We start from the raw sequence: 18,417 nt of genomic DNA, 5'->3' as shown, positions 1-18,417 counted from the left end.
CCAGAATTGGTACCTTTGTAATTTATAATATATATAAATATATATCTCCATATATATCATATCCCAGAGGTATTTAAATATGGGGTGTTAAGAATACAACTGTGATTTTACCCGTGATACCTTTTGAGAATTAAAAGTAGAAAGATGATGAAAAATATGCAATAAACTGTATGCTTTTATTCATAAAAAGACAGCTATAGACATGGATATATTTAATTGCAGATGTATTTTATATTAAGCAGTATTGAATATTTTCCTAAAATCTCAAAAGGTACCAAGACTTCACATCTCATGGAAAAAGTGTACTCTTCTTTCTAAATGGTCTTGTGAAAGTATTTTTAAAGGTTATACATTATGCATAATATGGCATACAAATTGTATTTCTTCATTGGCTTGTTTGCCATGATATACTGCGCATGATAAAATGTTTTCAGTTGCTTTGCTTGCTTACGGTAACTATGGACCATATTTTCTGGTTTTTTTCTCCCCTTTGTGTGTACATATGCATTTTATATTCATTTCATGTTACATTTTCTTTTCCCCTCATCAAAAGGAATATACTGCATGGAAAAGATAAATGCAAACATTCCTTTTGTTTTTGGTTTTTGTTTTTGTTTCAAATCCTTACTCAAAAAATTTCTTGCTCTTATTGGCTTTTTATGGGTGTGGAGCATAACTGAATTGTGCATGGAAGATAAAGATTTAAAATCCAGTGGCTTAACAGTTTGCACACCAGTTGCCTGTCTCTTAATAGTTTCCAGATTCTGCATGTAATAGGCTTGAGTGGCTTTCTAAAAAAGAATTTAAGCTATTTAATGTATAGATTTGCTTAATGGTTCTAAGTAGGTGCAATCTGTATCATGGAAAGGCTCTAGGAGAGTGAATGTTAGAAATTACTAAAATGAGAGTGCTATGGTTGCACAAAATAAGCATTCCTATACAGGCAAAGCAGAATGGCTACTGAAATTTCAATACCAGCACATAAGAAAGTCAATAGGAAGTAAAGGAACAGTTTTCCATGTGGTTATTTTTCTCATCATTAATCCTTTCCTCATGTTTTCTATTTTTCATTGTTGGCTTATTTGGTTGCAATGTGCCTTTCCTGTCTTTCATTTACCATTGCTCTTTTTTTATTTATTTAGTCATTTTTCTTTCTTTTTTTTTTTAATTTTGGATTAGTTATGTCTGTAGGATTTTTTTTCCTCTTATTTAATTGTTCCTTTTGCCTCTTCCATTCTAAATCATGCAAAAAATTGTACTTGCTTTTGTAATATTTCAAAGTTTACTGACCAATTTTTTTCTCTGGTCTCTCTGTTTCTCAACCATTTTTGTTGATTTTTGTGTTTGATTTCATTTTTAAATTTAAGAAACAGTTGAACGGAGTGCAGGAGCAACAAGATCCCTCCCTACCACTTACTCATACAAGCCATTCTTTTCTACAAGACCATACCAGTCCTGGACAACAGCTCCGATTACAGTGCCCGGGCCGGCCAAGTCAGGCTTCACTTCCTTATCAAGTTCTTCCTCTAATACGCCATCAGCTTCTCCGTTAAAATCAATATGGTCTGTTTCGACTCCTTCTCCAATCAAATCCACATTAGGCGCATCAACTACATCTTCAGTTAAATCCATTAGTGACGTGGCATCGCCAATTAGATCTTTTCGGACAATGTCTTCGCCAATAAAAACAGTGGTGTCACAGTCTCCATACAATATCCAAGTTGCCTCTGGTACCCTGGTTAGAGCTCCCACAGTCACAGAGGCTATGCCCTTAAAAGGGCTAGCAGCCAATTCTACGTTTTCCTCTCGCACCTCTCCCGTGACTACAGCAGGGTCTCTTTTGGAGAGGTCATCAATTACTATGACACCTCCTGCCTCCCCCAAATCAAATATTAATATGTATTCCTCAAGTTTGCCATTTAAGTCGATTATTACATCAGCAGCACCTCTAATATCTTCACCCTTAAAGTCAGTGGTGTCTCCAGCTAAATCAGCAGTTGATGTCATTTCATCAGCTAAAGTTACAACGGTATCTTCCCTCTCGTCACCTTTGAAACAGATCCCTGGACATGCAGAGGTAGCATTAGTCAATGGATCTATTTCTCCTTTGAAATATCCATCAGCTTCAACTTTAATTAATGGGTGCAAAGCCACTGCCACTTTACAGGACAAAATTTCTACAGCTACAAACTCTGTGAGCTCTGTGGTGAATGCAGCCACTGACACAGTTGAGAAAGTATTTTCTACCACAACAGCAATGCCATTTTCCCCACTCAGGTCATATGTTTCTGCAGCGCCATCAGCTTTTCAGTCCCTAAGAACTCCTTCCGCAAGTGCACTCTACACATCCCTTGGGTCGTCAATTTCTGCAACTACCTCATCTGTAACTTCATCAATAATCACAGTGCCAGTATACTCTGTAGTCAATGTTTTGCCAGAACCAGCAGTAAAGAAACTTCCAGACTCTAATTCACTTACAAAATCAGCAGCAGCCTTGCTGTCACCCATTAAAACATTGACTACGGAGACACGTCCTCAGCCCCATTTCAATCGAACTTCATCTCCAGGGAAGTCACCTTTGTTCCTCACACCCTCTTCCCTTAAGTTGTCCACACCATCTTCTTTATCGTCCAGTCAGGAGATACTCAAAGACGTGGCTGAAATGAAGGAGGACCTTATGCGAATGACTGCAATACTACAGACAGATGTGCCTGAGGAGAAGCCATTCCAACCTGAACTCCCCAAAGAAGGGAGAATTGATGATGAGGAACCTTTTAAAATTGTTGAAAAAGTCAAGGAAGACTTAGTGAAAGTGAGTGAAATCCTTAAAAAGGATGTGTGTGTAGATAACAAAGGACCACCCAAATCACCAAAGAGTGACAAAGGACACTCTCCTGAAGATGACTGGATAGAATTCAGTTCTGAAGAGCTAAGGGAAGCAAGACAGCACGCTGCTGCGAGCCATTCTCCAACCCTGCCAGAGAGAGTGCAGGTAAAAGCCAAAGCTGCCTCTGAAAAGGATTACAACTTGACCAAAGTCATTGATTACCTAACCAATGATATCGGCAGCAGTTCATTAACAAACTTAAAGTACAAGTTTGAGGATGCAAAGAAGGATGGTGAGGAGAGACAGAAAAGAATTCTGAAACCAGCAATTGCCCTGCAGGAACACAAACTCAAAATGCCACCAGCCTCCATGAGGCCTTCCACCTCTGAGAAGGAATTATGTAAAATGGCTGACTCTTTTTTCGGAACAGATACTATTTTAGAGTCTCCAGATGACTTTTCTCAACATGACCAAGATAAAAGTCCCTTGTCTGACAGTGGCTTTGAAACAAGAAGTGAAAAAACACCTTCGGCCCCACAAAGTGCAGAAAGCACTGGTCCTAAACCACTTTTTCATGAAGTCCCCATCCCTCCCGTCATTACGGAAACAAGGACTGAAGTGGTTCACGTGATCAGGAGTTACGAGCCCTCTTCTGGGGATGTTCCCCAGCCCCAGCCAGAGGAGCCTGTGTCACCCAAACCTTCACCAACGTTTATGGAACTAGAACCAAAGCCCACCACCTCTAGTATTAAAGAAAAAGTTAAAGCATTTCAAATGAAAGCCAACAGTGAAGAAGATGACCACAGTCGGGTTTTGGGCAAAGGCATGCGTGTTAAAGAAGAAACTCATATCACCACAACCACTAGAATGGTTTATCATTCTCCACCAGGCAGTGATGCAGCCTCTGAAAGAATTGAGGAAACCATGTCTGTCCATGACATCATGAAGGCCTTTCAGTCCGGGCGGGACCCCTCCAAAGAACTAGCAGGTCTGTTTGAGCATAAGTCGGCCATGTCTCCAGATGTTCACAAGTCTGCTGCTGAAACAACTGGCCAGCATGCAGAGAAGGACAACCAAATGAAACCCAAACTGGAGCGCATAATAGAAGTCCACATCGAAAAAGGTAACCAGGCTGAGCCCACTGAAGTCATTATTAGAGAAACCAAAAAGCATCCAGAAAAAGAAATGTATGTATATCAGAAAGACTTATCCCGGGGAGATATTAACCTAAAAGATTTTCTGCCAGAAAAACATGATGCTTTTCCTTGTTCAGAGGAACAGGGTCAGCAAGAAGAAGAAGAACTAACTGCAGAAGAGTCTTTGCCTTCTTACCTGGAGTCTTCCAGGGTGAACACTCCTGTGTCCCAAGAAGAAGACAGCCGCCCTAGTTCTGCGCAACTCATATCTGATGACTCTTATAAAACACTGAAACTTTTGAGTCAGCACTCCATAGAATACCATGACGATGAGTTGTCAGAACTAAGAGGGGAGTCTTACAGGTTTGCTGAGAAAATGCTTCTGTCAGAAAAGCTAGATGTGTCTCACTCTGATACTGAGGAATCGGTTACAGACCATACAGGACCCCCTAGCTCAGAGTTACAGGGGTCTGATAAGCGGTCCAGAGAAAAAGTAGCCACTGCCCCCAAAAAAGAAATTCTCTCCAAAATCTATAAAGATGTATCTGAAAATGGTATAGGTAAAGTGTCTAAAGATGAGCATTTTGATAAAGTGACAGTGTTGCACTATTCTGGCGATGTTAGTAGTCCAAAACATGCCATGTGGATGCGCTTTACTGAGGACAGATTAGACAGAGGTAGAGAGAAGTTGATATATGAAGATAGGGTGGACAGGACTGTGAAGGAGGCTGAAGAAAAGCTGACTGAAGTGTCACAGTTTTTTCGTGACAAAACCGAGAAGCTAAACGATGAACTGCAGTCCCCAGAGAAAAAGCCACGCCCCAAAAATGGCAAAGAACATTCTTCTCAAAGCTCTACCAGTAGCAGCCCTGAGAAAGTACTAACAGAACTGTTGGCATCCAATGATGAGTGGGTTAAGGCAAGGCAGCAAGGCCCTGATGGACAGAGCTTCCCCCAGGCTGAGGACAGCAAAGCATCCAGCACGCCCAGCAGCCCGGAAAAAAGGGTCCCTTCCCAACCAAGTGAGGATGGCGTGTCCACCGTGGAAGCCCCAGGAAGTGCTTCACAGAGGAAAGCACCAGAAGGACCCCAGTCTGGGTTTCAGCTCAAACAATCAAAACTCAGTTCCATTAGATTAAAATTTGAACAAGGAACACATGCAAAAAGTAAGGACACGGCTCAAGAAGACAGAAAGCCAGATGGCCAATCTAGAATCCCAATTAAAAAGCCACAGGAGAGCAAGCTACCTGTCTACCAAGTTTTGGCTAGAGAAAAACAGCAGAAGACCATAGACCTTTCAGAGGAAAGTGTATCAGTACAAAAAGATGTCGTGTTATTAAAAGCTAAAGAGGAGCGTGCCCTGAGCAGTGAAGCTGTTGTAAATGACACTGGCTCTGATGATGTGAACAAACAGAGAACTGAATCGTCAAGTAAAGCAGTGTCTGACTATCTTTCTGAGCAACAGGCTAAAGACTTGGCATGCAGTGTAACTTCAGACTTAGCAACCAAGGGACCGTGGGACAAAAAGGTCTTTAGAACGTGGGAAAGTTCTGGAGCCACTAATAATAAGTCACAGAAAGACAAACTTTCACATGTACTTATTCACGATGTAAGAGAGAATCACATTGGTCACCCTGAAACCAAAAGTGTTGACCAAAAGAGTGAATTTATGTCTGTGACTGAGAGAGAACACAAATTGTTAACAAATGGCTCTCTCTCAGAAATTAAGGAAATGACTGTAAAATCTCCTTCCAAGAAAGTCTTGTATAGGGAGTATGTTGTTAAAGACGGGGAACGTCCAGGTGGAGCTCTTGATCAACCTCCCAGGAGAAGCGAGAGCTCAGCAGTGTCTCATATTCCAGTCAGAGTTGCCGATGAGAGGAGGGCGCTGTCTTCCAGTATTCCTGATGGCTTTTGTGAACAGTCGACATACCCAAAACATGAACTATCACAAAAATTTTCCCAGTCAAGTATAAGTAAAGAGACAGTTGAGACGCAGCACTTTAATTCAATAGAAGATGAAAAGGTTACCTATTCAGAGATCAGCAAAGTTTCCAAACAAAGTTATGTAGGCTTATGCCCGCCTCTTGATGAAACCGAGACTTCCCCCACCAAATCTCCTGACTCTTTAGACTTTAGCCCAGGAAAGGATTCTCCTTCTAGTGATGTATTTGACCACAGTCCCATTGATGGATTGGAAAAACTTGTACCACTAGCCCAGACAGAGGGAGGGAAAGAGATAAAAACCTTACCTGTTTATGTCAGTTTTGTACAAGTGGGGAAGCAATATGAAAAGGAGATACAACAAGGAGGTATAAAAAAAATCATAAGTCAGGAATGTAAGACAGTACAAGAAACGAGGGGGACCTTTTATACAACTAGACAGCAAAAGCAGCCTCCTTCTCCCCAAGGTAGTCCAGAGGATGATACTCTAGAGCAAGTATCCTTTCTAGACAGCTCTGGGAAAAGCCCTTTAACCCCAGAAACACCTAGTTCAGAGGAAGTGAGTTATGAATTTACATCTAAGACCCCAGACTCACTCATAGCTTACATACCGGGCAAACCTAGCCCAATTCCTGAGGTTTCAGAGGAATCCGAGGAGGAGGAACAGGCCAAGTCAACCTCCCTGAAGCCAGTCACAGTGGAGGAAACCACAGCTGAGCGGGAAATGCCTTCTGATGTGAGCAAAGACTCTGTCCAAAGGCCCAAAAGTAACAGAGTTGCCTATATTGAGTTTCCCCCTCCTCCACCACTGGATGCAGACCACATCGAGTCAGAAAAGAAGCATCATTTTCACCCCGAAAGGGAGGTAGACATGATTGAAGTCAGTCTGCAAGATGAGCATGACAAATACCAGCTGGCGGAGCCAGTCATCAGAGTGCAGCCGCCTTCGCCAGTTCCTCCGGGCGCAGACGCCAGTGATTCGAGTGATGATGAATCTATTTATCAACCAGTCCCAGTTAAAAAATACACCTTCAAGTTAAAGGAAGTAGATGACGAACAAAAAGAAATGTCAAAATCCAAAGCTTCTGCTGAAAAGGCTGCCAACCAGAAAGAACTAGAAAGTAATGGATTTGGAAAAGATAATGAATTTGGCCTTGGCCTTGACTCGACCCAGAATGAAACTGCTCAGAATGGGAACAATGACCAGTCCATCACAGAGTGTTCCATTGCTACCACCGCAGAGTTTTCTCACGACACAGATGCCACCGAGATCGATTCTCTGGATGGTTATGACCTGCAAGATGAAGATGATGGTCTGACCGAGAGTGATTCTAAACTCCCTAGCCAAACCCTGGAATTGAAGAAGGATGTCTGGAACACGGAGGGCATCCTGAAACCAGCTGATCGCTCTTTTAGCCAAAGTAAACTGGAAGTCATTGAGGAGGAGGGAAGGATGGGACCAGATGAAGATAAGCCATCCTCTAAAAGTTCTTCATCTGAAAGGACTCCTGATAGGACTGATCAGAAGTCAGGGGCTCAGTTTTTCACACTAGAAGGCAGACATCCTGACAGATCGGTGTTTCCTGATACATATTTCAGTTACAAAGTAGATGAAGAATTTGCCACTCCTTTTAAAACAGTAGCTACCAAAGGTCTAGATTTTGACCCTTGGTCCAATAACCAAGGGGATGATGAAGTTTTTGATGGTAAATCACGGGAAGATGAAACTAAGCCATTTGGTCTGGCAGTGGAAGACCGTTCTCCAGCAACCACCCCTGACACCACACCAGCCAGAACGCCAACTGATGAAAGTACCCCAACTAGTGAGCCTAACCCCTTCCCATTTCATGAAGGAAAAATGTTTGAGATGACTCGCAGTGGTGCAATTGACATGAGCAAGAGGGATTTTGTTGAAGAGAGGCTCCAATTTTTCCAGATTGGTGAGCATACTTCTGAAGGGAAGTCAGGGGACCAGGGGGAAGGGGATGAAAGTATGGTCACTGCCACTCCACAGCCACAGTCAGGGGACACCACTGTAGAAACCAATCTAGAAAGAAATGTAGAGGCACCTACAGTTGAACCTAACCCCAGCAGCCTGACCAGCGGAGAGTGTCAGGAAGGCACATCCACTAGTGGCTCCCTGGAGAAAGCGGCAGCAGCCACTCACACCTCTAAAGTTGACCCCAAGTCGCGCACGCCTATAAAAATGGGAATTTCTGCATCCACTATGACCATGAAGAAAGAAGGTCCTGGAGAAGGAACAGATAAGCTAGAAGCTGGGATGACCAGTTGTCAGGGATTAGAAAATGAAACTTTACCAGTGATTTCCAATACAGCCAATAGCCAGATGGGCACTAGTCCCCAAGAAAAACATGATTTTCAAAAAGATAACTTTAATAACAACAACAATTTGGATTCTGCCACTATGCAGACAGATAACAGTAATATAGTTCTGACAGAACATCCTGCACCCACTTGTACCACAGAGAGAGCTAATCCAATGAAAAGCTCATCAGGAAGAAAGACAGGGCTACTACAAGGACACTATACCAGAGATAAGCAGACAGCTCTCGGAGAGCTGCACAAGACAAAAGAATCAATAGGGAGTAGACAAAGATCCAAACTTCCCATAAAAGCCACCTCACCAAAAGATATCTTCCCTTCAAGCCATAGGCCAAACATGAAAGCAAGTAAAACCAAGCAGGTTAGTCAGTCTGAGAAAGCCAAACCCCTTACCACCTCTTCATGTGTAGACATGAAGTCCAGAATTCCAGTAAAAAACACACACAGGGAAAACTCAGTTTCAGTTAGAAAAGCATGTGCCACCCAAAGGCAAGGACAGCCAGAGCAAGGGAAGGCCAAACAGCTTCCATCCAAGTTGCCAGTAAAGGTAAGATCCACCTGTGTTCCCGCCACCACCACCACCACCACCACTGCCACCACAGCCAAAGTCAGGAAAAGTCAGCTTAAGGAAGTATGTAAACATTCCATTGAATATTTTAAGGGAATTAGTGGTGAGACCTTAAAGCTTGTGGACCGCCTTTCTGAAGAAGACAAAAAGATGCAGTCGGAGTTGTCTGATGAGGAAGAGAGTACCTCAAGAAACACGTCGTTGTCCGAGACTTCCCGGGGTGGCCAGCCTTCAGTTACCACGAAGTCTGCTAGAGATAAGAAAACAGAGTCAGCATCTTTAAAATCAAAGAGTGAAAAGGCCGGCAGTGAGAAAAGGAGCAGTAGGAGGACTGGTGAGAATGAAGGCAGTCAGGTTTCTGGAGCGCTCTTTGCTCACCTCCTGGAGACCAGCCTAGTTTGTAAACACTTTCCAACTCGTAGACCCTAGTGCATGAACTGTCGTGATTGCCTGTGGAGTGACTTAACTGTAGTTTCTCATTCTGCCATTGTCATCTGTGTGTGCTGTCTTATATACTCTTCTTTCTTCCTTTTAATCCAACTACACTGTAGACAGCTAGGGAAGCATGCTGAAGAGACTGGTGTCTTTCCAGAGGGACAACTTGTATTTTTTGATGTGCTAATGGATATAATTCTGTCAAAGTAAAAGCACAAATGTCAAAAATCTCATCATGGTGTTTTCACCAACATGACAATTCTGTAACTGTTGTAAAGTAGCTAGCTTGTCAGCATGTTCAACCCCATTACATTGAGCATCCATGTAGTCTGACATTTGGCCTGATGCAGGTAGAAAACAAGTGAGTCATGTGACAAAATAGTGTTCATGTAGGTGGCTAGGACACATCTAAGTGTATAGTGTTAGCATTAGTCTCTGTAAAATCTGAGTACTGCTAAAAGCAATTTTCCAGTGTCCTGTCTTTCTTGATGATTATTTTAATTAAGAAATTGTAAATCGTAGGTCCACAGAGTCCATGTGAACGGACAGATATCAGGATGGCAATAGTAGCTGATCACCTGGGACTTAGTTGGACAGGTAAGTGTGTATACTCCTGAGTGGAACAATTGCTTGCACTCATTTTATTTCCTTGTTTTCTTGTACTTCATTATATATTTTTAAAAAATTAAAACAAGCAGCTATGGTAAAAAAATATATAAAACCATAATCAATCAGGTGATCGCTAATAGCACCTCGTACTGAGGTTTTTTTTCCTCTGTACATATTCTAGTCTAGGAATAGAAGTTTAATTTTTATTTTACCTTGAATTTAGAGTTTTTCTTTACAGTGTCACGTGTGCTAACATAAGTAATCTTTCACCTGATAGCAGATTTACTTGGAGATATAAAGGAAAACATAGCTAAAAACTTATAAAATCACACCAATTCTTAACATGATTAATGTCCTTACAATACCTCTCCCCTCCCAATACTGGGGTTGAACCCAGGACCTTGCATATGCCATGCAAGGGCTCTATCATTGAGTTTACAGTCCTTGCCCTAGTAGAATAGCTCTCATTAGCAGTAGTTCAGTGAACCTCTGCCTGGGTTTAATAAAAAGTGAATACCTGATTCTTCTTTTAAATATACTTTTGTGCTGGGGACTGAACTCAGGGCTTTATACATGTTAGGCAACACCCTTATTACTGAGCAATGCACCACCCAGCCCAGATGCTTTTCTTTGAGTGAACTCACTAACTTTTATGCTCAAGATTTATTTAAAAGTAAATCATGTAATACTTTCCTAGTGAGGAATGGAGTATTTGCCATATCTATATATGAAAACAAAGGAATGACAGTTCAAATTTTGAGTTGAAACTTAAAAAAATTTCAATTCACAAAAGTAGTTAAAAAAGTAAATAACCAGCCATTAATTCATTGGAAGTGAATATTTGGCTTCATTTTGCTTCCATAAAAACCAAAGATCAGGCCTGTATCAACGGGGCAGTGCTACTTCGTTGTTATTGAACTATATTTTGTGCAAGCCCATGGCTGCTGTACCGTAGAGCTATATCCCAGCCCTTTTTATTTTTTGACATAGGGTTTTGCTAAATTGCCTAAGCTGGCCTCAAATTTATAATCCTACTTCCTGATTATCTACCACCATGCCTGGCCTACTCTGTGGTTTTGATCTTATCAGCGTCCTTAAAATCTTGCCTCACCCAAGTTTGAGCTACTTCAAGTCTCGTAGGCTGCTTGTATTTTTTGATGCATATTCAAAAAAGCCTGGTTAAAAGGATATTGTCATATCTAAAGTCATCTTGTACACCACCAGTGACGTACAGTCCACGCAGTTAACTATTATAAAAAGACAATGTGAAACTGAATAATGGGGAACAGTTTCATCTCAACCTTTTCCTGTGAATGCCCTCCATCCCCCAATCCCATCCTCCAACCCAACTCCACCACCCCATTTCTGTCCCTATTCTCAAGCACATTGCTACCGGGAACCCAAAGGAGCTCTTAAGATGGGTGATCTGAGCCATCATCTGTGAATGGATGAGAGCTGAGAGTAACTTGTTCTGTATAAATATTTGCTAACTTATATCTTAATATCAGATACAAATTTGAAAATATACTGTAGCTTGAGGCAAATGTTGATTTTGTGTTATTATATACCCATAACAATTAAATTTTCCTTAAGCCAATTTAAAAAAACCCTGCATTTTCAGAGTAAATTTTTTGGAGAAGGTGGGGCATAAGAGTAGCCTGATAGACCAGGGATTACAGCCCAGGGGTGGAGTGCTTGCCTAGAATGCTCAAGGCCCAGGACTCAACCCCTAGAACTGCAAGGGAGTTAAAAAATAATTTTGAAAAGCCAGATATAAAGCCAAATTATAAAATGCTTCATGTCAGTAGCTCCTTGCTCTGCACTGTGAGTCCAGAAAACAGATACAGTTTGGGTTTGTTGAGCAATAGGAGGAATATTTTCACTTAAAACACAGAGGTAAAAAAAAAAAAATCTTTAAAAATGTGATTAGTTTTTCTAATTAGAATTAACTACATGTTTAATGAAGGTTAGAAAATTTAACTACCATTAATGTCCTAATGTGTGTTGATTTTTAATGATTTCTAGCATTTTTATTTCAGATAACAGTTACAAATTTTGTAATTTTCTGCAAAATCTGATTTTGCCTTTAATACACCTTATGATAGTGTCTTTCTAACTATGGTCACAGTACACTAATGAGTCATGACTATTTTTAAACCGAATGTAAAAGAATTTGTATATTGCATGTATTAAAAACAAAACTTCATTCTGTTGAAAACTGGTTTCATTTATATAAACACCACTATACATTTCTATTTGTTGACCATGATCCCAACAGTTGTAATTTTACTTCCCAATGATTCTTTTTTTTTTTTTTTTAACACATGGACTGTTTCCAGTGTTTCATTAGTTCAAATCTGTAATGAACAGTAACCTATGCAACACATTTTATGTCTCTTGCATTATCAGAATAACATACTTGGTCAAAAGATAAAGACTTTTGTAAACTGACCTCATTTGACCAATTTACTGGAAATGTTTCTTAACAGAAAAAATCTTGACCAATTCTTTTTCCATGGGAGCATTTATCGCATTTCTTTTTATAAAAATCATTTTTAAGGTATTATACACTTGATAATTATTAAGAAACACAAAAATATACAGTGAGAAGTCTCCAAAGTTTCCCTCTTCCAGGACAGCCACCAATATCTAGCGCATCTATATTTTTCCAGAGACACTCAACATTTACAGGATTGAGTGTGTGAAGCTATACATGAACAGAAAGAGCTAGATCCCTTTTATTTTTTACCCAGGTTATTGCATCTCAGATATAATGATATAACTTGGAGTCATCCATCCTTAAATTCCTGAGTGGAGTTCATGAAATTAGAAGGCATCATAGAGCAGAATGTTGTATGAAAATGCTTCATGAAGATGGCTTAGGGCACTCTGCTGCTGTCTATTGTTTTATATGTATGAATTTTATACCTATATTGTATGCTACTTGCTGAAATGACAGAGAATTTGGCTGAATTAATAGCAAGCAAGCATTCTCTCGGTAAAGAAAAGGAATATTTATAGAATGATTTCTCAAGTAATTTGATTTTAAGTAATTACCTAAGGAGAGACAAATCAGAGCCTGAGGATAACCACTAGTTTGTTATGAAATCAAGTATATGAAAATTAAAGTTCCTTTTCTTTTTCCTGGTAACAGCTGAACATTACTTTTATAAAATGTGTGTAGTAAAACTAGAATATGCAATCTTAGTAACTCTCTTTCTTTTTACAGAATTGGCAAGGGAACTGAATTTTTCAGTGGATGAAATCAATCAAATACGTGTGGAAAATCCCAATTCCTTAATTTCTCAAAGCTTCATGTTATTAAAAAAATGGGTTACCAGAGACGGGAAAAATGCTACAAGTATGCTAAAATTATATTATTTTAACTTTTTTCAAAACTGCATATGCCAAATACTTTAGAAAATCCTACCATTAGGTTCATACAAATATTGTTCTAAATATCCTGTGCTTTTAAATATAACATAGGAAATTAAACATAGGGTGATGATGACCCTCTAATGGCAAGACTTTTGAAGTTATATTTGTTTAATAGAGTGCTAACATTGCTAGATAGAGATCTGCTTTTAAGAAGTGTTTTGGAACACAACCAGAAGGAAATATTTTTCATTATATCTGCCATTTTCTGTGACCATCAAAAATGGAAAATCAATTCCTGTCATTACCTCGTGGGATGGTCATCCGAAACACTCTGCTGTGGCCGGAAGCAGAACTGCACAGAAGAGGACAAGACCAAGCTAGGGATCAAGTAGTGAATTCAGCTGCCTCTGTGGCAGCAGAGAATTCTGCCAGCCTTGGATTGGGATTGGTGGAGGGGGTGGTACTACACTTTGGCAAGTGCTAACCCATGCAGTGTGGAACAAGTTATGGGTTTGCCTGTGTCGGCCTGACCTTAGTAACTTTGCAGAATGTTTTACAGAAGGGTGACCTATCTTGATGTTCTGAAAAAGAGGAAGAACTTCTCTGCAGTTACCATAGATGCCCTTAGAAAAGGAGACAGCTATTTTAGGGCCTATCCGCTGTGTTAGGGTGGAGTGCACGCTCTGTGCTGTTGCCATCACACACAGTTTGGCCAAGCGTTTAAGATCCCAACTTCCCTGTAGCAGTAAGCATTCTGAGTCCTCCCGATAATGACACTGCAGAGCTGGTTTGAGGATGAGCTGTGAAACACCAATTGGGCTGCAGAGACCATTCCTTTGTGTGGACGTTGTGCTGACAAGAAGAAAATAATTTAATTTGGCTTCAACTTTTTTTTCTCTCCTTTTCAGCTGATGCCTTAACTGCAGTCTTGACAAAAATTAATCGGATAGATATAGTGACTCTGCTAGAAGGACCAATATTTGATTATGGAAATATTTCAGGCACCAGAAGTTTTGCAGATGAAAACAATGTTTTCCATGACCCTGTTGATGGTAATTGAATTTAGTGTTCATATTTATTTAATCATTTGATAAAATTGAAAAGTGCAGTTGGACAGAGCAGTCACTTAAAATCAATAAATTGTGATTTGCTTGACTTAATTTCTCATTTTCACAGCATTTTGTCTGCCAGAGTCTGCAAATAAGCACTCTGATGTCAAAGCAAGCCTGGTAAATGCCTCTGTAATATACAATGCAAATAATGAGATATAAAAAATTGGAAAGAACTGGTATTTCTGATATGTGACCAAATGGAAGAAAGTTAAATACCTCAAAAATGCATTCTTTTTTTCATTTTCAATTTTTATAGCTACCTAGAAAACTAGTGATCTTTTGTTTATGTGAAACCAAATGGTGAGGGCAGTTGTGCTACATATACAAAGTAGTGAGTGAGATTAAAGTAAAAAATACACAAAGGTGTATCTATCTTAAGGTAAAATGCTGAATTACTGTGCTGGAACGAAGTATTTAAATATACTAGAAAGATCTAATTTGTCACAGTGATTTAGTTATTAAATCACTTATTTATTAGTTTAGTTATTAAATTAGTTTGGTAAATTTACATCCTATCATTTATTATTTAGGAGAACCCTACCTCATATATTGTATATAAAAGACAGCATACTTTTCAACAGTGAGAATAAATATCACTAACAGCATAATTCATTCACATTAGCTGAATTTATATATTGTCATCTTCCCTTATGTAAATTGGGACTTTTTCACCAAAGTATTAAGAAAAGCATAATAAATACATTACTGTCTTTTTTTTTAAAGATAGACCTATCTTACCTCTACACATGGGGATTTATTCCTGCAGTAAACTTTGAGTAGAAAATATTGATCACATGAAAGCAGAGAAAGGAGAAAGGGATACTTTTCTACTATTTCAAGTTTTAAAACAGTGAAATTTTTTCTTTTTCTTTTTCTTTTAAGACAGAATCTTGCCGTTAGTTCAGCCGAGGCTCCCCTTGAACTTCCCATGTAGTTCAGACTGGCCTCAAAACTAGTGCTCTTCCTGTCTTAGCCTCATGAAGGCTGCGTTTACAGACGTCTACCATCTGCCTGACTTGATTTTTTTTTCCTTTTTTAAACTGGCAAAGTTAGAGTAACAAACTTCTAATTCTGCAAATGTTATAAGAGAAAGAATCTTAAATTGTTAGAAAATTTCTGCTTACTAAAGTTAATGGAAAATTTAAAGTATACCCGCTATGCATATAACATATAAAAAGGAAGTAATAAACATGGATTTTTTTCCCCTAAAGCTTAGAAATACAACAAAGCCTTGGAGGAAAAGCTGTGTCCAAGGCTATGCCTTATATGTAAGACCATATATTGGTAATCAAATTCTAGTATATATAGAGGTAATAAATAGCAAACTATATTATTGACAAGTTACAGCTTATATATTCTTCTACTATCCTGTATTGGAAAACAAAACTAAGAAAAGTAGCTCTAGTTAAAAAGATCATTAAATACAAAAGCACCTTTCTTGGAAGCTTCATTTAATATTTTAAAATCAGAATATCATTTTAAAATAAGTTAATGTAGACTTTTTGATGCTGTATTTTAGTATTTGATATTTCTTATTCTAAAACTACTTAGACAAATTTAGGAGTTTCACTTATGCATATTGTAAACCTCAAGTAATCTTAGCTAATTTTCCAACAAGATTCTGGCTTACACAAGCGATCATGACTAGAAAATGTATGCTTACATTCAGTCATTTGAATTATAACAATAGTTAAATTGGTATTTACCTTGGCTTGATGGAAAACTTAGTCTTCAGTGCGTCTACACAAATAATTCAGGAAATGCGCATTGTTGCTTTTAAAAAATGTTTTCCTGTCTCTCCTCTTGGTTGAATTTCTACAAAACTTCCATTCCTCACCATGACCAGACCACTGTTGACTTTTCTCTCTGCTAAGGTAGAAAAATACTTCTGTAGTTCATACACAGCAATGTTTAAAGCAAGCAATTAGCTCTGTCCTTCCCTATTCATGTAGGCTAGTTAATGAGCTCCGTGTTTCATAGCATTGTCAAGAATATTCAGAGTGCGCTTTGCAAATGATTTCCTCCTATCTCTGTTGTGTATCATTTCTTCTCTTTATTTGATTTGTGTTTCTAAGTGGATCCCACCACCAACCTCACCAAGATTTCCATATAGACCACAGCCCTTCATCTCTGTCATATTCCGACACCTGGAAACTTTACATGGACTCTTTTCTACTCTGTCTACTTTTTAAATCCTTTTCCTAACATCTTTTCAGATTTTACCCAGTGCTACTGCTCTAAAAATCTAGTAACATTTCTTTCTGAAGTTTTAGGTTCATATATCTTTCTGTAAATTTCTTTAAACAAGAATTAAAGTTGTGTTGTATTGCTCATATGTACTGTTTTTAAAATAAGTTATAGGTAGTTAATTACAAAATTGTTTTCTTGTGGCTTGCTGTATTCAGTCCACCACAGTATGAATTTTGCATGCTAAAATTAGAATGATAATTGGCCATAAAATAAATGTTTTAAATGACAACTAACTTTATATTGAATTAGTCTGCATATTTAAGTTAACTATATTAAAAGTACCAAAATCTTAAGCAATTGGTATCTTCATTAGCATTTCTATTTTATTGGAGTTTGCACTAGGCTTTTTATTTCATTGTATTTCACTTAACTGAACTAAACCAATAAATTTTATCAACATTATTCTGTAATTCATCATGCATTTTCATACCTGATATACTTTTTAGTCATTCCATGTGTTTTTGTTTGATGTGTTCTAATTCATTCCAGTCAGTCCAAATGTACTGTCTTCCATAGGTTATCCTCCCCTTCAAGTGGAACTGGAGACCCCCACAGGGTTGCACTACACACCACCCACCCCTTTGCAGCAAGATGATTATTTTAGCGATCTCTCTAGCATAGAGTCTCCCCTTAGAACCCCTAGTAGACTGAGTGATGGGCTAGTGCCTTCCCAGGGAAATGTAGTGCATTCAGCAGATGGACCTCCAGTTGTAACTGCAGAAGACACTTCCTTAGAAGACAGCAAAATGGAAGACTCAGTGCCTTTAACAGAAATGCCTGAAGCAGTGGAAGTAGATGAGAGCCAGTTGGAGGATGTATGTCTGAGTGAGTATCCTCAATATCTCGGAAGTTTGGCTGGGGTCCCAAAAGATGCGAAAGCAGCCGAGCCATTGAAACAGACTAGGAAAGTAGGCATAAGCGCTGAGCAGCAGGAGAAAGGAAAATCTGGTCCTGATGAGGAGATGCTGGAAGAAAAACTCAAATCTCTGTTTGAGGACATTCAACTTGAAGAGGGAGTAGAGTCTGAGGAGATGACAGAAGAAAAAGTACAGGCTATTCTTAAACGTGTTCAGCAAGCGGAACTGGAAATGTCTTCAATTACAGGTTGGCACAATGAGACATCAGGTGGAAACGTAGATTCCCCGGCTCAAGCTCGAAGAATAACTGGTGGGTTGCTAGACCGACTGGAAGACAGGTATGGCTCTGTTTCAGGAGGCGCAACATCAAGTGCTGTGAAGTGTTGTTTGTTTAAAATCTTTTGCGTAAAAGTAGATGTTTTTTAGCATGAGTCTTTCTGAAACTCCCAGCTCAGTTTTGGATAATACTTGCTTTGAAAAGTGGTTCATTATGCTAATATGGAAAGAGAAAAGTTCGTTTAAATTCAAATATAACTTTGAAAGCCTGAGATAGAAAGAGAAGCTAAAGATTCGTATTTTTTTTAACTTTAGAAGACTATTCTTTTCTAATTTATTGCTTGCAGTATTCTTGCCCCCAAAACATTTCATGTCTCCACCTACAAATGTGATTCTTATACAAAATTTGAAAACTTAAGATTTTTAAAAATTCAGTATAACAACATCATGTAGAAATAACTACCCTTAAAATGTTGTTGGAAGTGCTATAGGTTAAACTCAGCAGTGAAACATGTTAAGCCCTGAATTCAGTCATTGGTACCAAAAGGAAAAATGTTTTGTCTTCTGTGTATATTTTTAAAAATATCTTAATGTAGAAAATATAGACAAGCTAAAAGAAAAAGCTTCTGTCTTCCTACCATACTGTATACCTTCTTAATTTTTTGTATATCTTTCTTTTAAA

The 18,417-nt window shown here is 38.9% G+C and overlaps 1 protein-coding gene across 9 annotated transcripts in view; it reads left to right on the top strand.

Annotated features, from left to right (window-relative positions):
* Ank3 (ankyrin 3) overlaps window positions 1–18,417 on the top strand; it is a 635,468-nt gene that overhangs the window by 594,728 nt on the left and 22,323 nt on the right. For 4 of the 9 annotated variants that reach the window (XM_013156636.3, XM_013156637.3, XM_063239290.1 and 1 more), the window contains 5 exons: window positions 9,776–9,850; window positions 13,092–13,223; window positions 14,149–14,292; window positions 17,119–17,427; window positions 17,707–17,797. In XM_013156636.3, the coding sequence (XP_013012090.1) occupies window positions 9,776–9,850; window positions 13,092–13,223; window positions 14,149–14,292; window positions 17,119–17,427; window positions 17,707–17,797 (751 nt within the window). Of the gene's footprint in view, window positions 1–1,367; window positions 9,153–9,775; window positions 9,851–13,091; window positions 13,224–14,148; window positions 14,293–17,118; window positions 17,798–18,417 lie in introns of all 9 variants that reach the window. The other 5 variants (XM_063239288.1, XM_063239287.1, XM_063239289.1 and 2 more) reach the window with 4 other exon arrangements.

This window comes from Cavia porcellus, unplaced genomic scaffold (assembly GCF_034190915.1).
Source record: "Cavia porcellus strain 051 isolate PalLab524CR breed Dunkin Hartley unplaced genomic scaffold, mCavPor4.1 scaffold_28, whole genome shotgun sequence".
NCBI classification, from domain to species: domain Eukaryota; kingdom Metazoa; phylum Chordata; class Mammalia; order Rodentia; family Caviidae; genus Cavia; species Cavia porcellus.
This window is presented reverse-complemented; position numbering and strand designations above follow the sequence as displayed.